The following is a 24286-nucleotide window of genomic DNA, read 5'->3' as shown; positions in this document are numbered from 1 at the left end:
CGTCTGTCCATAAACTTGTATTATTACATCCAAATTTATACATACCTGTCAGAATATGACAGCTCTGAAGTAAAAGCGCGTCTTTTTTGAAAATGGAAGAGACAGATATAATGAACTTAAATCGAATCTAGTTCGACGTTGTTATTTCTAGTATGTTAAATCTCTTGTTAATCTGTTTTGTTGCGTAAGTATCTCGGTGTACTGTGTTGTTTATATGAAGAAATGACTAATTCCTAGATGGCGTCTTATACTTGTTTTTCCTTGAAACTGTCTAAAGAGTATAAAAATATATTTTGTTGAAATTAATTCTCTAAGAATGTACATGTCACGACCACGTTCGCTTTGACACTCAAGGTTTAAAAACTCGGCTCTATGCCACGTATGATAACTACGGTCCAAAGCTCAAAATGCTAAGCCTGACATACTCTTGATTCTTCAGTTACCACATGGTTGGAACCTAATTGAAATTAGTTACAAAGACATGTCGATAGACCTTTCCAGCCATCTTTACGGACTTTACTGTCCTATACCCTATTAAAAAAATACAAGGTCATTTGATTCTATAAACAGTGCACAATTAATTACAAACAATGGACGACTCGTAATATCGGAGTTAGGGCAACCCTGGTACAAGCGCAAGGCATCGCGACCCCCGAGGCTTTAAGAGCAGACCCCTCGCATACCATTCGTCCCCACTGGACTGGATCCCTGGTACTAGCAGTGACATTTCTATCGGTCCATTTCGTATTCGTACCTCTTGAAATTAACAGAATAGTTGGAAATTAGACGTTCGATAAAGTGAAGCGTAAACTGACGATGACGTAATGAGTCTATGGAGCATAATTTTCTACGAAGTAGAAAATTTTTATTCGGATGCGTTATCTTCTACAATTAGATACTACCAAGTAATGTAGAAATATCCACTACTTAAAGAAACATGCCAAGGCAATTTTACTTTCGATTTTACCGTTTTATCAATATTACTAGTAAAGGCAACATTGTTGTACGAATAGATTTTCGATAAAATCCTTTTCACTCGATTGTAGTGTCGAAAATTCGCGCCGCCATAAAGTTTTCAATTTAGCAAATGCATGGCTAAAATTACGAACAAAATCACCGGTTCCCTCTCAACGTTGAGCAGACAATTTTCAACTGTATGTTTTAGTGTTAAGGTTAAATTTATCGCGCTGTTTTAGTTATAGGGGTGCTTTTAACAAGGGTTTGTAGTGTTCCTCCCTCGTTGGAGTGTTTGCACAAAAAATGTTGTTGACTCTGCTATTAGAGAACTCGTGTTTTTTATGCTTTATTTGCATTATTAATTGTAGTTTTTAGATAACGGGTGAAATATGCGTAAAAAGAATTATTTGTTGAACAATTGTTGGGTTGGATTTTCTTGATTTATTTTCAATCATAAAGGTAAATACAGGCAAGTGAATTCTATATAGATTTCAGTTTCCTACGTATACTTGGTACTTGGTGTAACGGACTGGTGTACCTACGTATAATAAATATCCTTCAATATCATGCAATTTAATCAAAATAATTATTTGGCTGTGGATTTTGCTTTCTACTTTGTTTTTTATAAAAAAAGAAAACAACAAAACGTAACGTAATAGTATAATTTTGCCGAAATCACTTCTATGTATATAAAATGTATTTATCGATAAGTCGACTCCGCTGGCGTGTTTCTTTGGAATGTCACTATCGCAGGGTACGTGTCCGATAGACGACCGACAGTGTTCGAATAACCATCTGCCTTCTCTGTTGCCCTGGTACCTTTTTGTATAACACTGTCACTTTCAAAACCCTGATTATTTATTATTTAAATAAATTCCTTCAACTATTTGCCGATGAGTTTCATCTTTATTGTGCTTAAATTAAAAGCTATGTTTCATTATTAGTCTTAAGCTCGTTTAGGGGTTTTTGTTTTTTAACTCTTCGAGCATACAAATTCGAATTTCATTCATTCCATTGTTTTTTAAATGACTTTTCGAACTTAACATAAACTACGTTTTTTATATATATTTTTTAATTTATAACATCAAGTGACGGGACTTACAAGTAGTGCGCCTGATGGTAAGTTACACGCCTGTCCATGACATTTACTTACAGTGCCACTCAGAGCTTTAAATTGCAAATATCTGAGGGGCACTGCCACTGCGCCCGCACCCTGAGACATAAGTTGACAAGTCCCATGTGCTTGTAATTTCACGAGCACCTTTAGGTACCCTTCAAAATCGGAACACAGTAATGCTGACATTACTGCTTGGCCACAGAAGTAAGGTGGCAGTACTACCTTGGACGAACTCTTTCACAAGGAGCTCTTCTGCTACGTATTTATTTAATCGTATCTACGTGCAAGGAATGATGCGTGTAAGCTGATAATTGTTTTTGTTGAATACTGTTGCTATTTAAAAATAATGTGCCTTTGATTTTAAGGTAATTTTAGTTCGTGATAGGAATATCAAGCTTCGATAGCTATTCCCTATAATGACCGGTGTTCCATTAGCGCTAACTACCGGTTAGAGACTAGACGCGCCGACGGAACGACAGTCTATTTACGATACGGCTCACTACGCTGACCATGCAACCAGACGTGAGGTTATTTTAATAGAAACAGGGACACTATCAACTGGCCTAGATTTCATTGTGAAAAATATCCAAAAACTTCGTCGGTACCAATCGAAATGTCGCGCGATGCAATCTGTATTTAATTAAACTTTACGACAAAATCGATTAGTTATCAGTTCAATTATTAATGGTCCTGAAATATTGGATAAGCCAAGTTTTCTGCGTGAAAATTTGTTTTATTTCTTTTGGTCGGAAAATCCTATGTGTATCCGGGTCATTGTCCGTCGGATAAACCCTTTTCTTCAGCGCGCGTGATACTAGGCGAACAGCGGCCACGAGGAGGTTCGGCGAAGCGCCAGGCGACTGGCGTGCCCTAAGTGCGAGTGAGATAGATGTATGCGTGGAATGCAGGCGCTGGAACGTGACGCCATCGGTGAAGGTCAACTGATAGAGGCGTAGAGTAGTGTAAATACAGACTAAACATTAACGAGCCAATATGACTAATAATGTTATTTTGTAAATTAAATTATTTATGTATGAATGAATAATTAAATGTAAGTAAAGTAGAAGATATGAAGTATAATCAAAATTGTATTAAGAAGAATAATAAATAATTTATCGATAGACTAAAGCCAACAAAAATTATAAAAGTTAAACAAATACTAAAATCGATATGAGTATCCGCAAAAGTTTGTAAAAATACATAACTGTAATGTTCATAATCACCAGATATTTATAGAGATTGTTTACCAAGGTGGCGGTGTCTTACTCTTAAAGTACTCTGTGCATATACTACTGGCCGACAGAGACAACGCTCTATGAAAGAAAGAGACAGTGATACCAGCACGTGCTTCCTTTCATAATCTTCTTTTTGCCTCCTCGCGCCCGCTGCCGCTCCGATATTACATCTCATTGTGGGAATTTGTTTCGTGAGAAAATAAATTGTTTTTTTTGGATTTTATCTTTTTTTATTTTAAATGCAAATTCGGCCAGAAGTTTATTCATTTATTTTATTTTAATGTATTTAATTAAGTGTTTAAAATTTATGTGTGCGATTATTGCCAACTTTTTTTCTTGCTTTTTATTTTGTCAGTCATTTAAATAATTTACCAGACGTAGTAAACAGTGTCTTTCTTCAATAACTCGAAGAAGAAATTTAGTAAACATATTTTCTCCAATTCAATAAATATCTGATCTAGTTTTGTTTTTAGGTTTCACACATGTCACAAAGCACAACATCGCGTGATTTCATTGTAAGCAAAAATACTCAGTCATGGCGTGTCTAAGAAAGAATTTAACAAATTTTACGCAACAGTAATTTACATTGTGAGTAAGAACGATTACAATGGTAACCTTAACATTTAGCAAAAAAATTATTTGTATTTGAAAAGGTTACCAGATTTCCAAAACCTACTCAAGATTTACAGGTACGTGTAAATCTTGAGTAGGTTTGGAAATTTGGTATGAAAGATCAAGAGATGAGATCATGCGAAGTTTAATAGTGTCAGAGAGCGGCATAGGTATAGAACAAGTAAGAAAAGCTCCTATCTCGCTTTAATCTTAGATTATGTTTTGACCTAATGGTAAAGGCGTCTAAAATAACTCACCAGTTCGGTGCCAGGTCGGATGTCACGAGAATCTAGAGAATCTCTGAGGATTTTTTTATAAGAAACAAGTTCGTTAGTTATAAGTGATATCGTTAAAAATCCACTTTCCACGAGCGTTAGGAATAATTAAACTAAGAATTGGAAAAATAGATTAGCTAGCTATAAGCGTAAAAAGACGCAGAATCTGGTATACGATCTCTCCAGTACACTAACCGAGCGAGAACAATGCAGAGATAAAACTACTGATTTCTTTTTCGGGAGAAGAAAAAAGGGGACAGTTTTGTTTTCTTCACTTAATCAATTGCAATTTGTGAATATCATTGCATTTAAAAAACGACCTCAGTCCTTTCGTGTTTATAATTCTCAGTCTATTCTGTTTTCCTAATGAGTAGAGTACCATTAGAGTGTACGAGTAGTACACATGAAACAGATAGATTTATGTCCACAAAGTCAATAGCTGGAAAATGAAGATGTGAACGAGGAAGATACACGTGTGCCAAGAATTTGGCTGTCCACTTTGACCTTCAAGATATCCTGATTCTAGATTTTGATGTTTGGAGCAATCATTAATGTATTATTCGCTTTGGCGCTTGCATATTTATTAACGTATTTTCTGCAGTATCTTTTGAGACAATTGCCTATTACAATAAAAAAAAAGGTTAGGAATGGAAGCTTAATATTTCGGTAATAAAAAAAGATAAAATGAAGGCGGCAAAAAACATTGGAGGCTCGCCGGCCTAATTTCTTAAAAACATTACGAAAATCGCATCCAGAGATTTTTGTGTTCACAAATGACGATGATAATCGATTATGATTTTGGGTACACTTTGATTTATTTGTAAAGATTTTAAAATATATTCGAGTGGTCAAACGACACGTTCATTAGGATCAGGGTAAAAGTATCAATCAATAAGACTGATCGAAAACAGCTTGGAAAAATTTTGCCGCAAAAATTATTTGTTTTAGAACAGCACAGAATCTAATCCATTGATCTAGTTGTTACATTTAGCTAGAAAGGCTAGTTATGTTCTCGTTGGAGTAATAGAGTCATTTACTCGGCTATACCTGGAGTATTTATACCTAGAGGTATTGTAGCAATCAATAAATTTATTATATAATTTATCGAATTCTCTAAATTCACATTGAATCGATTGTGTTTTGTCATTTGAAATATCTTTTTTCCTAAGTGTTTGATGTTTTATGAGACCGTAAACCTGATTCAAAGGTCAGTCGTGGCCAGGATTGCATAATATCAAAGATTCTGTCAGTAGTGTTAAAAAGATTTCCACATTGCTCCATTTAATAGGCCTTCATTTACAATTATCGCGTTATACATTAGTATAAGAAAGAGGAACATAATTCTTTCCTTACTCAAATCAGAGAATCACAAACCACAAATATAAATTTTAAAAAAGAAACCCTAAAAGCGGCAGTCGGCGAGCACCATAAACCCTCGCAACGCGCCATTGGTTCTCAATAACGCGCTGAATAAATTACTTTTCAAATTAGGATCGGTTTAAAATCAGCTGAATTTCGAACAGTGAAATAAGAACTTATGTTCTTAACTAAGGTAAGTCTTTGCCCGTTATGTAGCCCCAAATCGTCGTGTTGAAGACTTAACCAATTCAATTAAAGATGTTTGCGATCCTTCGCTAATATATCAAACTTAAATAAAATTGATGAACAATATTTCATCTAAAAACTGCATTTGAGCTCGAATAGATTCAATTAGGTAAATCTTTATGTGTGATTACGAGAAGAGGTGTATAGAGTGCTGGATTCCAGTTTCGAAAGTACCTTGATAGTTATTATAGGCAGGTTGTGTGCTAGAAATTCGTCAATTTATCTGTAGTTATGACCTGTAACACTGGTAATCATTGTAACTGTCACTTGAACGAACGTGGTATCGTTAGTTCCTTTTATTGCTGTGGTAAGTCGATCGATAGATAAGTTGGTCGAACTATCGTACCTATTTGGCATTTCAAACAGAGATAACGTCACAGTGGTCATGTTAAATATCAAAATGGTGTGGAAAGTCGTAGGTTATTACAGACCTAGTATATTATGTTTTTATACCTAATTGCTATAAAAGGCTTTCGCATCTTCTTAGCCTTCTTGAAACGGCAGAAGAGATCATTTTATTGTACAAATCGATTGGTTTGACAGCATTTTTATCGAAATACTTAATTAAATTTACAGTAACAAATAGAGCGCAGAAATGCAACAATGACTATAGTTTGTACGTAACGGTGGTTAATAATAATTAAGCGTGTCGGAATAACGTAGAGGTCACAAGCGTTGATCCTAGATCATGATGCAATATAAGTTTGTCGTTATTTATTTCTTCGAATGTAGGTAGAAGGCAGCGTGAAGACTTTTTAAATGTCACGTGGAGCAACCTGAGCCAGACAGCCAAGACAGAATCCTAACGACGAAGCCGATTTATTTTTACAGCCCTTCCAAGTATCGCGCAATAATAATTAACTTCAACCATAAAGTATATGTAACACGTGTTGCGCCTTGCAGGCACCACGTCATTCTGTTGTCATTCCGCCACAGACGCAGCGCAGGCGGCCATGACGGTGGGCGTGGCCAACATGGTCTGCGACGACCGCTCCGCCCCATTGGCGTGGCCCGCTCCGCCCGCGCCCGCGCCCCCCGCTCCGCTCTGGCAGTACCCCACTGGTAAGACACACCTCTTACGATTCATGCTCTCCTGGTAGCTACGCGCCAACTGCATTGCGAGACCGCCGGCAACGCGACAGCTCCTTCCTGCTCGACACGGTTACAATCGAACACGGCACAAAACTGTACTTAAAATACATTCCACTTCAGCCATATAATTTAACAACCCCTTCGCCCCGCACCTCGTCCCTTCGTCTTTTAAGACACCACCGCTCATGTGTTCAATGGTAGCCTTGTCGGAGTATCAACAGTTATCCCGCTTATTTTGGAACAGCACCTCTTTAGTTCTGGTGCTTTGGTAACGGCATTGCAACTAAATTTATCCGGTCAATAGTAGTCCTTTACTTTGGGGATACACAACCATGTTTAGTTGTATTCTTGATACTAAGGTATTATATGCAGGTGACTGTCACTCAAAATCGGCAGTTTATTCATGGAGTTTGCACGGAATTGCCTTGACGCCTTCGGCGCCACTATTTGTTATGATTTTTTTTATCTCCAAACTAAATATTATAAATTGTTATTCATAAGATCATAAACTAACTTACGTATTATTTATTTGCTCGTAAAAAATACTCCTGTTTGCTGTACTCGTTTCTACAATTCAACTTGTTATAAACAAAGATTAAGTTAATTAGTTCAAATTACCATTTTCGTTTACAATATCGTCTGTTCAACACTTTACATCTTAAGCTATATAGCTCGTGTTAATATATAAAAAAATATAGACGTATTACAGAATTTTTGATGAAGCCTAAATAAGGTCGTACGTAAGTCGTAAGCAAGCAGTTACGACTAAATGTCACATACAGCTGTCCTCATGCACTTTCGATTTGACTTCTTTTAACTATCTTTCTCTTTCTTGCAGTTAAAAAGAAATAATTCCATTAAAATAATTTAGAATAAATGAGAGAGACCTATCTTCTTACAAATATCTCGATCAACAAAGTCCAATTCGTGTATAGGTAGATTTTTGTCCTATAACTTGATCATGTTTATTTATTGCCTTGTCTTTTGTTTCTGTTTTTTCCCACTCTAGAATTAACGTTGAATGTACTTAGTATTAGAAATTATCACTTATTTTTATACCATTATACTAGATATCAATCATCTCATCAAATTGTTTAAACTTTACTATACCATTGTCATTAACGAGATTTCATGAAATAAATTTTGGCAAATAACAAACCTGCCTTTGTTCGTAGCTTCGTCATAAATATTAGGCACTAATAGGTATGTAATTGGTCAGCAAAGAGAAAACTGTCAATTTGTCTCTCTGCTGACTTATTGTCGTAACTAGAACTAAGCAAATTTTTCATGACAACGTAACCGCACGTGAACACTTGACCTGTGGCTTGTGTCCAAGCTGTGTTCGTGCTATCACTGAATTTTATTCATATAAAAAAAATTAGACACGCGATGATTAGAGCAGAATGACCACTTTTGATAGGTTAGTGAGATGGTACGCCTTAGTTACGACAAAAATGTCAGATACGACGGTTATTTATTACGTTGGAGGTATAAATTGTGTGACAATGGAGAATTTTAGAGCGTACTTATTGCTTTTATTTCTGTGATCGAAAATGACCAGGGGCCTTACGATTCTTATTTTAGCACCTAAAATGAATCGTTGTGAGACAGCGCTACATGAAGAGTAATATCACCATCCTGCTTTTTTGTCGTTACGAACCTAGGTATCCTGAACTGTAATAAGAGTTCATGGTAAGGCCCCAGCTCAGAAGTGTCAAAAGGTTTCAGTGAGAATGCTTTATAAAATATTTCAATAATTATCAAAATACGCTATTTTGCCTTCGTTTTCATAATGCTTTTGTACGGAAGCTCATATCTATGAAATTTGACTAAAATAGTTCTTTTATTTAATTCTTTCTCGTAGCTGTCGTAGTACGTAAGTTAGTAGATACGTTACAATATTTAAAAAGTTGGGATTTTCCGTAAACAGCACTTCATTAGCAACTGTAATTAAAAATCATTTAGCCGAAACCATCTTCACACAACACACGGGCGGAACCGTCACTTCCCCGACACAAACAATTATAAAAAAAAAGTGAATTAAGATAAAAACTCCATTTATCGACAAACTGGAATCGTGTTGCGGTCAGCCCTAATCTCGCAAGTAAACTCCGCCCACTTTACGGTACCAACCAATCCAAGCACGCCGCGCCTTTAAGGCGGTCTCTGATATCCGCCGCCTCAATTGTTTTAGTGTTGGGAATTAGTTTTTTTTTACGTTTCATGTTATTCTGAATCCGTTATGGCATAATGGCGATTATGGGTTGCCGTTACATTTCGGAATTTGACACCGCACGCGATTTCAAAAATAAGGTAATTATATAATGTCTTAATTGCTGTTTAATGACGTTTTAGATAGCGTACGTGAAAGGCGATTAATTGATTGTGGGTCGATAAAAAATACGTTAAAGGTGTTGTATTAAGTTTAAAGAAACAGTATTAATTAATAAGTACACGCTGTGCTAGTGTGTTGGCAATGACTTCGTTCATTAACGGTGTGTTTGGTTATTGAACTAATTTTTTCCCTTTCCTTGCCAACCGCCGTATCTGGCATTTTTGTCGTAACTGTGTCGTAACCATTTTTATATATATAACTCATTACCGCAACGACTTTGATCTGAGCTATTACCTACATACACCGGCCAAGATAGAAAGTGCTAAACCGAAAATACGTTAGGTACGTTGAAAAAATTTCCGTAATGCCTGTTACGCTAGTTAGTCAGCCCAAGATCGATGGTTCAACCAGCTGTACACCGCGGTGGTAGCCTTCTCAATTGAAAATTTGACGGCATTTACCTTGCCTATTTCTGCTGCCAAGCATTAATGTAAGGAGTACTGAGTTCCGGTTTTGAAGGGTGTTGCTGGTGAAATTACGTGCCGACATGGGATTTGTAAACTTATGTCTCAGGGTGACGGGCGCAGTGGTATTGCCCCTCAGATCTTTGCGAATTCAAGCACTGCAGCTGCTATGACGCACCACTTGTCCAGTTACTTGGCATAGGTATCGTAATAAATTTACTTTATATAAGTCACGAAGATACTTTTGTCAATGTTAACGATGAAGGAAAACATCGTGTTGGGAAGTGGGTTAAAATGCAATATACCGGTTAATCCGGCATTAATCGGTTTTAACACATTTAGGATAAAACCGGGATAGATGCACTTTTTGAAAGGGCCTCCTAATTTAAAAATTATTAGTTTACCATGGACAATTCCTATGGATATAACTAGTTTAATCGTTTACATTACATTAATACTTGATGTTATTCATCTAACATTTGCTGATTTTGAAGAAATTGACTTTTTGCAAACCTATTTTTTTGAGGATAGATGCCTACCTATATGGATAGACGCCACACAATGAAAGTACTAAGAAGGATAGATGTCCTTTAGAATAAAATAGTAAATTTCATAATAAAATGTTTTATTTGTAATCTTTAATATATTGTATATACATACATACTACATCTTTAATAATAAACTTTAGGTACTTCGTATTTTTGTAGCTATCAAAACATTCTATACCTACAAAAATGTTCTCTCTTTGAACTGTGAATAATTTGTCTTTTTGGTACTTTTATTTACTTTTAAACTATTATCATTTACATGTCTTTTTCATTAAAGTAATGTATTTTTTTATTTTCTATTCCTAATTTTCTTGTTTTGTCATTTGCTCCTAAGGGCACCTATACCGCGAAAAATCGAGGAGACTATCCTATTCGATATGGAGATGCCCTTTTATTACGTAAATTAGCTATATATACAAAAGAGCGATTATTGACACCTAGGTGCGCAGTTAATGAACCAGTGTATGGTTATAATAAAAATAAAACGGAATTTATTGTAACTTACAAAGTTATGCGACAGTAAATAGTTGCATTTGAAATTTTGAACCGTTTATCGCGTTCGTCGCGGTGATAAACGCACGCACAAGCCAAACGCGTCTATTCCATACGAAGCCCTGCAGGAACTTTGATGAGTGGTGCCTATACTTCTTATTTAAACTAATTATTCTTTGTTGCAATTTGGGGAAGTTAGGTTTTTTGAAAGCGAGGAACATATCCCACTGCATCTATCCCGGTTTTACCCTAACTTAACAGCCGGGTTAAAACACGTGCACTTTCTCATCTCTTACCGTGATAAAACCTGCATATCTGTATTTTTTCATCTTTGCCACGATGAACATTATCTGTAAGAGTTGTCCAAGGAATACCGAATTCTTTTGATGCTCTATAAACATTCAACGTGTAGGAATATTTTGACCGTGATATCAGTTGCACCTACTATAATAACGTTTATTTTTGTCGCATCCGGTCGCGCGATCTATATGGACTAAAGTCACGCGCAGTTTTATTCCACTCTGATCATACAAATGGATTATAATTTGCCTGTAAAATGCCCTATTTTCGCAAAATGTTAGTTAATTCATTGTTCATCACTCGTCATGAAAACTTGAAAATTCGTTAACTTTTTGAGTGAACAAAATGAGGATTACTTCAAAAACTATGAAACATAAGTTGATTTTCTTAAATAAACCGCATAACCTATGATTTTACCATTAACTTGACACAGGTTTAATGCAATACATACCTACACTTTTTCTATTTAAAACAGATAAATAACGTGAGATCAAAAAATGCATGTCCGCGCAACAAGTAAAACTCCATTTGAACCAGATTTTCTATCTTAAGTTCCTTTTAAAAGTTTAAAATTTTCATTTAAATTTGTATTAGTTTCCAAAAATTTTGTCACCGAATTAGATATATCACGTAATTAGGCGAGTTTACTATATATCATCATGACTAATCGACATTTTTGGAGAAATTGAGTTAGCTACCTATTAACATAATCTGGGATCAGAAAGTAAATATAATTGTATTTATAACTAAGTACTTAACATTTAAATAAATGAAATATGCGAATGATAATTTTGTCTGGGTTACGTGTTTTCGGCTAAGGTACCTAGTAGGTACCATTGACAATTACACTGTTGGCATACCAGATGTCGCGACGACGAGTAGGTACCGAAAAGCTATTATCGAAGTAAGCTTTTTTTTAAGTAAATTTAAAAGACATTACACACTTAAACAATAATTTTGTTTTGGTTTTTTAATTTTTAAATTTTTGGCGATAAGTAATCTTTTTTTTATCGTATGGATGGCATACACTATCGCGCCACAAGCAGCCGCCATCTTGAACTGTGCATGTGATGTTTGCCATCGTGCAAAGATTTTCCAAAGGTCGCCGATTGTTGCCAGACGTACTCGGAATATGAATCGTCCGGATGATGATTTTGAAATTGGCAATTTAGAGGTTTAAATCCATAGTAAAACTACCTATAGGAAAGGTTACTACAGTTTCTGCGTACCTAAGTATTTAAAGTGTAAACAAAGCTTTTGAAGTCACTAAAACTGAGTTATAATATTATTTTTTATAATACCAAGTGATGTGACGAACAAGTTTCGAGCCTGGTGGTAAATGACACACCTGTCCATAACAGTTGCAGTGCTGCTCAGAGCTTTAAATGGCAAAGATTTAAGGGGCACTGCCACTGCGCCCTTCACCCGGAGACATAAGTTCACATGCCGCTGTAATTTCACCAACACCAATGTTCACATTAACTGCTTGGTGGCAGCAATAGTTAAGCTGACAGTACTTCTCTAGATACTCTTTCACAAGGAGCTCTATACAAGTAATGTAATTGCTTGTTAGACATCAAAAATTTAGAACAAAAAGCAATACAATTATTCCAGAACGTATTATCCATTCTATATGTGTTAATTCCTGAAATTTAGATAGAAATCTGTAAAGGGACTAAAATAATGTAATCTTTTTGTTTACTGGTTTATAGACCATAAACAATGCGTGGTTTCGTGTAAATTCGCTTCTGATTTCTTCTTATAAATTATTCATACATGCAATGCGTTCTTCAATCGATATGCAAGCCACACATCGATTAACGAGCGTACCTCAGGGATCGATTAAAATTACCCGAGATAATTGTTTTTGAGATGCCGAAGAGAGAATAAAACTACGTGATGCGAATGACAGTTTTGTCCGGGTTACGTATTTTTGGCTTAGGTATCTATTAAAGAGGACTGCTAATCGTGGTGCAAGACAGTGTAGTTGGGTCATCGAGTATATAACCAGAAATAGAGACGAAATGTCATTTAATTTGTTTGAAAACTATTCTGCCATATCATTACTGTAACTACTGCGCTCCGATTGGCTAGCCCGAATTCGAATCAATTGACGGGTGTCGTCAATGGGTGTCGTCAACTGTTTCACTTCAAATCGACCAGTTAACTTGAGCTTTGCTATAATGGACGAAAATTGCAAAATTACATATTTAATATTTAATTACCGAAGAAATTTGATTCCGTTTGTTTTGTAATTAGATGTTTTACTGTTTTTCCCACACCACCGAATAGAACAGCACGGCATTGTTAGAGATATTATCTTTATTACAATAAATATAGAATATTTTTTGGAATATACGGAGACGTACACACAGGTCAGTAGTTGGCCTGTCTATATTTCAGTGCAAACGAGAGTTGATATTTATAAGAGCTGTACCGCTAATGTGTTACCAGGAATATATGGCCCTTATTTCGTCTCTATTTCTGGTTATATACTCGATGACCAACTCATCGACATACCCAATACTCAAGTATTTAATACTTGTTGGTACACCAGATGTCGCGACGAGTGACAAATAGCTATTTTTATAACTAATTTGTTTTAAATTGTCAAGGTTCATTGTATTAAAACTACTCTAATTTTTAGTGATAACAAACAAATCGAATAGATGGCGCTTAGGTATTGCACAGATTATTATGGATAGTGCCGGTTGTTACCCATATTAGCGTTAATTTATAAATTTACTTGTAACACACAATGTCATCTATTGACATGCATATTTGTCAAAGTTCAGAAAATAATTGTACTTTACGATCACTATTTGAATAATATTACAAGGAACAAAACTGACTATATTATATTAGGTATTAAGTGACGAGACCGACAAGTCGTACGCCTGATGGTAAGCTACACGTCTGTCCATAACAGTTGCACTGCCACTCAGAGCTTTATATCGCAAAGATCTCAGGGACAATACCACTGGGGCGACGGGCCCCAAGACATAAGTTGACATGTCCCTTGTGCCTGTAATTTCAACAGCACCCTTTCCCTTCAAAACCGGAACACAGTAATGCTGACATTATTGTTTGACGGCAGAAATAGGTAAGATGGCAGTACTTCCCTGGATTAACTCATCCGCAAGGAGCTCTAATTATATTTCATATTAAAAAGATACTCGTAGTCTTAATCTGGCCTTTCTTTACGAAGTCTTCAATTTGATTGTGGTAAGTTCGCCGGCTCTTACCAACTTGCCTGCACGCACTTGGTTTAGAAATCTATTTCGCCGATCTTCCAACCGTGGAAGAATACACCTTTGTTTATAACTGGATCAAAATAGCTTTGTTTTATAGGCCAGAAGACGTAGAAATTCTGCTGGATCGCCTCCAACCTAAGACTATATATTTCGCGACATATTTACATACATTTAGAGTTCTTAGGTTCGTTCGATCGTAAATGTAAACTGTGTTTCCTGGATCTAAAATGCGTAGGTATATTTCGGACGTTTCGGGATCTTTATTGTCCTATGGTCACGTTGCTTGTCGACAGTAGCAATGGTGTCATTTCAATCACCTACATACAATTCTAACAGCACAAAAAGGTGAACCGACCGTTAAAGTACATTAATTAACCCAATTGTTGCGATCTAATCTTTAGTTAAACTAAATTAATAAGATTAGACTCGCACCTCATTTGAATTTTGTTACGAAACCCATAATTTTAACGGCATGCTGCGATTACAGCAATCTGTTGTTTATAATTATCGAGTTTCGGATGCTGTTTGTTTTCACGGAACAGTGACTCGAGTAATGTACGTTTGCTCGCTCTAATTTGACATTCGTGCGTACGAGTTTGTTGCATAGCCTACCGAACACAGTAAGCTTTCTTTTAAGTAAATTTAAAAGACATTACATACTGAAACAATAATTTTGATTTGGTTTTTAATATTTAAATTTTGGGAGATACCTAATCTTCTTTTTATCGTATCGATGAAATACACTATCGCGGCACAAGTAGCCGCCATCTTGAACTGTGCATGTGATGTTTGCCATCTTGCAAAGATCTTCCAATCGGCGTAAGGTCGCCGATTGTTGCCAGGCGTACTCGGGATACGTATCGTCTGGATGTTGATTTGGAAATGAGCCAATTTAGAGGTTTAAACCCATAGTAAAACTATAAAAAAGGTTACTACAGTTTCTGCGTATCTAAACCTGAATGACAAAAATCCAGGAAACTGATCATCGTGATTCTAATCGTGGTGAAAGAATTTGCCAGTCGATGTGTGATCCTCACCGATTGTTGCTCAGGGTACGCTAGACGTACAGGAAAGGAATGATATGTCGTGCGGGGGGCCCTTTTCGTGCACCTCACTGTTAAACGTAGGGGGTACGGGTGAAATTACAGGCACATGGGACTTGTCAACTTATGTCTCAGGGTGACGGACGCAGTGGCAGTGTCCCCAAGATCTTTACGATTTAAAGCTCTGAGTGGCATTGCAACTGTTATGAATAGGCGTGTCGCTTATCACCAGGTGCGCGACTAGTTCGTCCCGTCACTTGGTATTATAAAAAAAAAATTTTGAATGAATATAACGAAGAGAAAGAGACACTGATTTGGATATGCAAAAAGAATATAAAGCCGTGGTAGCCTAATGGGTTGACCTACCGCATCTCAAGCCGAGGCTGAGGGTTCGAATCCGGACTGGCAGCTCAAGAGTTTTTCGAAATTTAATTTGAAATTTACCATTAGCTCTTCGGTAAAGGAAAACATCGCAAGCAAAACCTGCACACCGAAGAAGATTCACAACCCAACGTGGAAAACGTGTGATGTCCCCAACCCGCGACGTCGCCTGAGATGAGACCCATGCCCGGCAATGGGACGTGTAAATGGTTTGATGTTGATGATTTGGACATTTTCTGATTTCTACTTATGTTATTATTATGATAAGTTTTCTGTTACAGGAAGGTGTCTCGTTTTCCTCTTTGCTCTCAGCATATTTTAAGCTTTAAAATTTAACATACTTCATCGCTTATCTACGCTGTACGTTGTGTATTATTTGTCATTGTTAATAACTTAGTTGCCCTGAGGCAAACAAGGGCTGACATAATGATCATTATTTGACTTCCGCGAATGTCATTAGGACGTCCCCTTATGGATTTGGCTCTACGAAAAATTATGACGGAAATGCTGAGAACGGGACAGATATTTCTTTATTTAGGTGGTGCAAGATTTTATGAAGATTATAGAGCGGCATTTGCACGTACCCATAATAGAATTACCTTCAAAAATCTGAGAAACCTTTAGAAGTCACGCATGTATGTATATGCTTTAACGGCAAAAGCAATTTGAACACATTTTAAATATTATTCTTTCTTTAAATTTCAGCTCAAGTATCAATGGAGAGTATGATGGTGGGCGGAGTGGGTGTTGGTGGAGTCGGTGCGGTCGGCGGTGGCATGTCCTCAGTTGGTGGCTTCCAGCTCGTCAGGGACCCGGCATCAGGAGCTTTATTACTTCTACCAACACCTACAGACTTGTCCCACGCAGTCGTTTGGGGAGGAGTGCCCTACTCTTCCGCACCATTGCTACTCCCTCCCGCTCCTCATCCTTCACATCACCTCCAGTTACTATCAGGAGACATACTCGCCTCGACAGCAACATTACAACATACACATACGCACTCGACTAGACTTGTAACTCTGGCCCCGGCTCCTCAGCCGCAACAGCATTCAGTAACTCACACAGCGGACAAACGAAAGCCAATGATCCAACCACTTATTACACCACATACCTTAATCAAGATCGAACCAGAGCCAATGCAAGAAAAACCGCAGCCTACCTTCGTGTCTGAACCTGTGCAACAACCATTGTTGACGACGAATATGTACTACCAACCCGACTTCTCAGAGCAGCCTTGCAGAAGTCAAGCGACATCACCTGCTGCACCGCCCACATCACCACCTGAGGCTCCTGAAGGCCCAGCTCATAAAGATGCTTCTAACCAAACGGATCATATTGATGACGAAGATGAGTCACCTAACCACGCAGATGAAGATGAAAGAGATGTCGCCTGTGTAGGTGTTGCACATTTCCCTGAAGAATCTATGGTACAGGCACACACATTAATGCCACCGTCTATAGACAGCGCTGAAGATTCCTCTTCAGAAGGGTTGGCAACATCAGCAGTTGTAGGTGCTGTCGAAAAGGCAATAGACGCAATAGAACGAGATGAAGCTTTAGATAACTCAAGCAGTGGTAGTGGCGGCTCTCATGATTTAATCATTGATACAGCGAGTACTTCTCCCATACAACAGCAAAATACTGCATTACCTAGGCCAATAGTCGATGTAAGCGGCCTCGAACTGTTGTCTAATAGTATTGAACAATATGAGAGAACAACTCCTGGAAATAATATGCCAAGTTTAGAACCAGTTCCGTTAACGATTGATACGCGAACAACGACGAAACTAAACATTATGATAAAGACGTCGCCTAAATCACCGCTGAGAACTGCAGAAGTGGAATCTCATAGGAGATTCGAGTTTCCCGCCACAGAACCTAGCACTAGTGAGCAGAATAAACAGTCATTCGATGGTTTGGGTCTCCTATGTGCATTAGCAGAGCAGAGAATAATGCAAGAAGTCCAAGAAAGTCCCACAGTAATGCCTTCTAGACCTTTCATTAAGAGTGAAATTCTAAGTCCTACCGAGAGACAACAAGATAGAGACAGATCTTTGGAGTCAAAAAAAGACAAACCAAGACATAGAGATGGCGATTCATCAAATGAAAGGAGAAGAAAACGAAGCCATGACAGAGACGAGCGTCATAGACACAAATTAGAAAAGATTAGACGGCGTGAGAGAGAGAAAGATGATAGAAGAGGGGGAGGAGAATTGGAAGCTAGTTTAAGACGAGTGACAGCATGTACCTGTGGATCGGCGGATTGTTCGCACAAGCCCACAGTCAACGCTCAGGCATTAATAAGCGCGGTAGAAAAAGACATGCAACAACGATTGCTGGAACTTGAAAGAAAATGTGACGAAAAGAGAGCTCAACTCAACGCATTGACACCTCCGTTGCCTGTGCTATCGGGTCCTTCTACACCTTCCACTCCTGCCTTGTCACCTGATTCAGATAGAGGATCATCGAAGAAGAGAAAAGTGGGACGACCTCGGAAAGTATCCAGTCCAGATTCGACGGAAACTATAGTTGCCAAGAAGCCGAAGTCAAAGAGCAGGCTCGTAGGATACTTACTCGCTAAAGGCAAGCTTAAGGGGGGAATATTGTGCTCGAGAGGTGAACCATCGAGAGAAGATGCTAGAACGAGTAAAGTGCGTCCTAAATTGAAAGCTGAGCCGATATTAAAGACTTATTCTGAAGAAGATGATCATGAGTGGGGCCTTAACAGATCTGCGAGTTCTTCAATGGAGAGTCTCAATGAAGTTCGGCAAAAAAATCGAGAAAAAGTGGAAAAACTGGTTAGGAAACACTCTAGGGATGATATGCCGGAAATGGAATTTGCTATGCGCAGAGCTAGCCATTCTAGTGACAGTGAGAAAGAAAGACGCCGCGCGAAGAAAAGGAGAAAGAGCGTCAAGTCTAAAGACAAATCTGATAATACTAAAGACTCGACTCCTATTTCTAAGCCACAAATTTCAAGATGTACCTTAACTGAAAACTTGTTAGATACATCGCCAAGAGTACTTACCGCCATGGGTGGATTATTCTATGCTGGAAAATTAAGCGCAGTGCAAGCTCCCGATGTGTATGCAATCACTCTGGATGGAGAAAGAGGGAACAAGCCTCATATATTGTCAAGAGAGGAAACTTTGAGAGATGCGGTAAGTTCTCTTTCTTTACAACAAAAAATATCTATGCTGTACTTGATTTACTAATTATTCTAATTATTCATGGGTTTTTAAAGGATTCATTACGATGCAATGTTGATGAATTCAATATTACTTTGAAGTGAATTTGAAGTGAATATTGTTTTTAAGTGATTAAATCAAACCTTACTAAATCTCTACAACTATTTTGATTCGCAATAAAACTATTAAAATCAATAACTTGTGTCTGTTCCAGATATTGGAAGTAACTCCAAAAACGGTAGCGGAATTGCCCTCAAATACCCGAGTTTGCGCATACTGGTCGCAACAATATCGTTGCTTATATCCTGGCACTGTCGCCGTCTCATCACCAGACCCTAATGGTGACACATTCGTGGCAGTTGAGTTTGACGACGGAGATTCGGGCAGAATAGCCATTGAAGATATTAGATTTTTGGAGCCAAATTACCCTGTTGTAGGTGAGTCTCCGTTAGATTTTGATATTTTTATAATACATATTGATTGATTATAGCTTTCATAAAAATAGATACCATTTATTTCAGATGTGTATTGTTAAATTAACCTGTTTAATATGTTTTTTTAGAATATGAAAATCCGTTATTCACGCTTGGCAAACGAAGAAGAAATACTAGTATGACCGAAGACAAAAAACCAATTACATCCGCTAGCGAAATAAAACTGGAGGTTCCACTGAAGATAGAAATCGAAGACAAACACAAAGATAGAAAGAAGCTTAAGAAACATAGAAAAGACAAAATCAAACGTCAATCAAGCGACGACGATCCAAACTCTATCGAGCATATTAAAAAGAAGAAAAAGAAACACAAATGTTGTGAAGAACATTGCAAACACAGAAGACATCACAAGAAACACCACAGGAAACACAGGAAAAGACATCATTCAAGCTGCAAAGAACACTCAAGTTCTTCAGGTGACGATCACCATCGCCACAAATCGTCATCCGATTACGGAGATTCCAAATCGAATGAAGACTCTGGGGATTCGAATGATAGACTGTCTACTTTAATAGCCGTAGAGAAATCCCCAGACGATAAAATGAAAACGGTGATAAAGAAAGCAGTGTTGTCTAAAAAGAGTTTGGTAAAGAATGCTGTATTGGACTTTAGCAATTTGGGGAAGATTGGGTTGAACAAAGATGAAGGACAGAAGGACAATTTGAAGGATAGTGGTATTGGGTTGGAGGAAGAGATACCTTCCACTTCAGCTGGTGAAGTTCCAAAAAAGGTAACGATGATTTATGTTTTCTTTTAATTGTAATTTGAGTTGTTAAGGCTTGTAATAACGAGATGCAAGTCAGCTTATTTGTCGTTAGGCAGACCTCTGACAGTAGATGATACCTATACTCTTTGAGATAAATGCTTTTTTTTACAAAACAATAAGTGTGCGTTTGTTTTCGCACCTTACTCGATGGAAAGTGACGACGATGTCGACGTTGAAGCATAAATAATGCCTACTCACTCTCGCTCACCTTGAAACCCAAGTTATAGCGTTCAAGGAATAAGCTGCAGACAGGGAATTCCACTCCATAGCCGTTCGAAACGGTTCGTGCCAGCCTACATCTAATCCCCCGATGACAGAAAGGGGAAAGCGGAATTATGTTATGCTATTTCATTGCGCACATTCCGTGATATATCACAGTTGCCTAGTTAGTACGTTGTGTGTATTGAACAGCATTAATCATTATACAATTGGTTTATGGTATACAAACGCATATCATAAAGAAATCATCTCTGCGCTATTAAGGAAATATCCTTAATGTCCTAAATGCGTTGCCAACCATGAGACTTTGACCGTAGGTCTCCCGTGAAAGTAATTGAGTTGGTTGTCCCGACCTTAAAAATCAGCAGATCTGCGATCAGGTTTATTTATACCTAACTCGCCTTGTTTACGCATTCCAGAAAGCCAAACGCCGCACAGTTTCATCAACATCATCCGATGGTGGTGCTGTAGGAGGCGGCGTGAGCAAAATGGCTGCCTTTTTACCTGGTGGCGCTCTGTGGCACTGGCTAGGACCAGCGTACCGAAGGACGGCCAGGCCGAGGCATAGAAAGCTGTTCTATAAGGCCATACAGAGAGGAGAGGAAACTTTACACGTGAGTTGTATAGCTTATAAAAAATTATGACGAAAAAGTCCCAAACCGTACAAGATTCTGTAGAAAATAAATATATGAATATAAAAAAAAACTTGTGATCATAATAATGAGGAATACAGATTGAGGTGCTGCCTGTTTGCTATCCGTTAAGTTGGCGTCTTAGATATACCTGAAGGTTTCGAAACAAAATAAAACTGACACCAGAAATATTAAGCAAGGCGGATGGTCGATGTTATGTACTCATAAACTTTCAGATGCTTGAGGTGTTAATACACATTTATCAACCCCATCACAGCGCTATCTGGGCCAGGTTAATTAATCAACAAGATAACAAGTGGTTTGAAATAACCAACCCTTTAGGGAGTAATAGAAAACAAGTAGACATACAATAATTCAAACAACAAGTGAACAAAATATCTTGCGTCGTTTTCCAGGTTGGTGACGCAGCCGTATTCCTGTCAACCGGCCGGCCTGATCGACCATACATCGGTCGGATCGTCGCACTATGGGAGGCACGCGGAGCCATGGCCGTGCGCGTAAAATGGTTCTATCACCCGGAGGAGACTGTACCTTGCCAGGAGCAATTACAGTATCCGGTGAGTTGTTTTCACTTTCTTGTGTCCTACCATGGAAACGTAAACTCAAGAAAACATAGTCGAGTATATAGTACCTGTTGGTACACCAGATGTGGCGACGACCAAATAGCTATTTTTGCAACTAATTTGTTTTGCATTGACCAGCTGTAATGTATCAAAACTACTTTAATTTCTAGTGATAACAAACAGATCAATTAGATGGCGCTCATTGTACATATTTTATATGGCGCATATTTTATGGGTACCGCCCGCTATTCTTTTTGTTTAGGATCAGCGCCATCTACCCATGTTAGCAAGCGTTAATTTTTCAACTTCAACTTCAACTTTTGTATCTATGGCTCCGTCGTTTTGCGCGACGATTTCGCCAACGTCAGGGTTGGAAGACATTTAGAGCGGTGGTGAGATAGATGCCGGTTATTAAAATACTTCGGCGGTTATTATTCAATTAGGTTGTTAAACACAATGTCATCTATTGATACGCATATTCGTTACAGTTCCAAAAATAATTTAAGCTCATTATCAATATTTGAATAATATTACAAGGAGAAACAACAAACCACAGATATTTCGTATTAAAAAGGAATTAATTGATATCCACTGGCATTTACATAATATAAACTACTTCCAGACTAGCGATCAGCGCCATCTAGTTATAAGACGGGATTTTATCTTTTTTCGTAGTTACGATCTGTGTACTAAGTTTACGACTATTGTAATCAATAGTTTTAATTTCGATTACTTAATTTACAGGGTGGTCTGTTCGAGTCGCCACACACCGACGAAAACGACGTGCAAACAATATCGCACAAATGCGAAGTGTTGCCCCTTGCTCAGTACAAGGAACGCATGGGTGATGACCCGGTTAAGTACAGCACTGTATACGATAATAACGACGTCTACTACTTGGCCGGGCATTACGATCCTACGCCACAAACGATGAAGATGGAGCCAGACATTCCTTTTGCGAATAAATCGAGCTCCTAAATATTTGTGAACTCCTAGTACTTTTTTGCGCTGTGGCAGAAAAAAATGCCAACATAGAGACGGCGAAGTTTCTTTGATTTGTCATTTAAAATGCAAGAAGTTTGGCTTTTGATCTGTAAAAATAAGATTTCAATTCAAATAATTTGGAAAGTACACGTTTTTTGAAATCTCTGTGTTAGAGTTATAAGTAGTTTGTTCTTATTATGTAGTTTTTACAATCAATTTCAGATTTACGAGTAGCTCGAAACTTCACAATTTACAGGATTTAAAGTACAATGTAGAATTTTTGAGGCTCAATCTGTGACAATTTTACGCCTTCAACTTCCTAGAGGCGTTTGTTATAACTATTGTAATTACGTCTTTTTTGATGATGTGTGACTTTTTGTGGTAACCGACAAGAACACGAAACACAATTTTCTTTGCTATTTGTGTCCATCGGATTTGGTTAAACATAAGTTGTTTTAATGAACATTTTTCCGTTGCCAACGACAACTACTTGATTAATGAATTCCTTGATATTGATGTTTTATTTATGAAAAAAAAAATCATAAAGCAGAAACTTCCTAACACGACGAACTTTTGTTCAACGAAAAATAAATTCGGGGAAAAATTTTCGACTTTCTGTACAAATCTTTTTATAGATTTTTATGAAATATGAAAAAGTGTAGTTCCAAAATTCGTTGAACAAAAGTTTTCTGTTTTAACTATACGAATACTCTTTAATGAAATTTTCAACATTTTTGTAGTTGTATTTGTAGGTACCTATTTATATATCTATTTGTCTATGATATTTTTGTATTACGGTAGGTGCCAGAGGCGAAGGGTTCATATTATACGACTGATATCGGTTTTACTAATAAATTTATTCTCCAACTTAGTATTAGGTAGTGGACTAGGAAAGAAAGGAAAATGTTTCGATGTTTTGATTATATGAGGGAAAATGGATGTTAGTGGAATAACGACACAAATGCGAATGTGGAAATGTGGGTGGTTCGGCGTACATATCTTAGTTGGATGAAGTGGAGGAAACGAAAAAGGTATGTGAGGCGTTACAGTCTTTATGAAGTCTGCTAAAAATAATCTAGGATGATCCCTGTGACAGTCCATAAAAATCCACAAATTGTAACCGTGTAACGACGTGCACTAATTTACGTATTTTTAAAATTTATTTTGTAAGTTTCGCTTTTAAAATGTTTAAAAATACATCAAATTAAAATTACACCAAATAATTTATTTTTTAGAAATGAGCTTTTTTTAATAAATTCATTATTTTTTTTTACGACACCGTGCAAAGGCTACCTCATTGCACTGCACTGAGAAGCATTACATTGTAAGCGCCATTTTTGTAATTTTACGAGGGAAGTGATTTTGTGTCGAACAGTAGTTTGTACGACAATTAGAGTAGCTCGAAATATTATTAAAACTCAATTAGTTTTATTTCAAGCCATTCTAAGTGTTGTATGTACATGCTGCATTTCGACACAAAATCGCGTCTCCTGTAAAATTACAAAAATAGCACTTACAGTGTAATGCTTCTCAGGTACGGAATGTATAGTGCTTGTATTCATTCTTGAAGTATGAATTTTAACCACAGGCAATGAATTGACATGTTAGTGTTATTGCTTTTTGAAACCTACAAATTAATGATAATAATTATAAACGTTTTTTGAAATTTACTAAAATATCTATTGAAAATGCATTCGAATTATAATCGT

General features: G+C 37.3%; 1 protein-coding gene across 5 annotated transcripts in view; it reads left to right on the top strand.

Moving 5' to 3' along the window:
- The window catches only part of LOC113233881 (protein winged eye), a 55523-nt gene that overhangs the window by 28852 nt on the left and 2385 nt on the right, over positions 1-24286 (top strand). For 2 of the 5 annotated variants that reach the window (XM_026469105.1, XM_026469109.1), the window contains exons 7-13: positions 6705-6863; positions 16416-18871; positions 19113-19335; positions 19461-20122; positions 20797-20991; positions 21426-21587; positions 22338-23080. In XM_026469105.1, the coding sequence (XP_026324890.1) occupies positions 6705-6863; positions 16416-18871; positions 19113-19335; positions 19461-20122; positions 20797-20991; positions 21426-21587; positions 22338-22571 (4091 nt within the window). In that variant the 3' untranslated portion in view covers positions 22572-23080. Of the gene's footprint in view, positions 1-6704; positions 6864-16415; positions 18872-19112; positions 19336-19460; positions 20123-20796; positions 20992-21425; positions 21588-22337; positions 23081-24286 lie in introns of those variants that run through there. The other 3 variants (XM_026469108.1, XM_026469106.1, XM_026469107.1) reach the window with 3 other exon arrangements.

This window comes from Hyposmocoma kahamanoa, unplaced genomic scaffold (assembly GCF_003589595.1).
Source record: "Hyposmocoma kahamanoa isolate Upper Pololo Valley unplaced genomic scaffold, ASM358959v1 80, whole genome shotgun sequence".
NCBI classification, from domain to species: Eukaryota; Metazoa; Arthropoda; class Insecta; order Lepidoptera; family Cosmopterigidae; genus Hyposmocoma; species Hyposmocoma kahamanoa.
The sequence above is the reverse complement of the archived record's forward strand: the minus strand, read 5'-3'. Positions and strand labels throughout refer to the sequence as shown.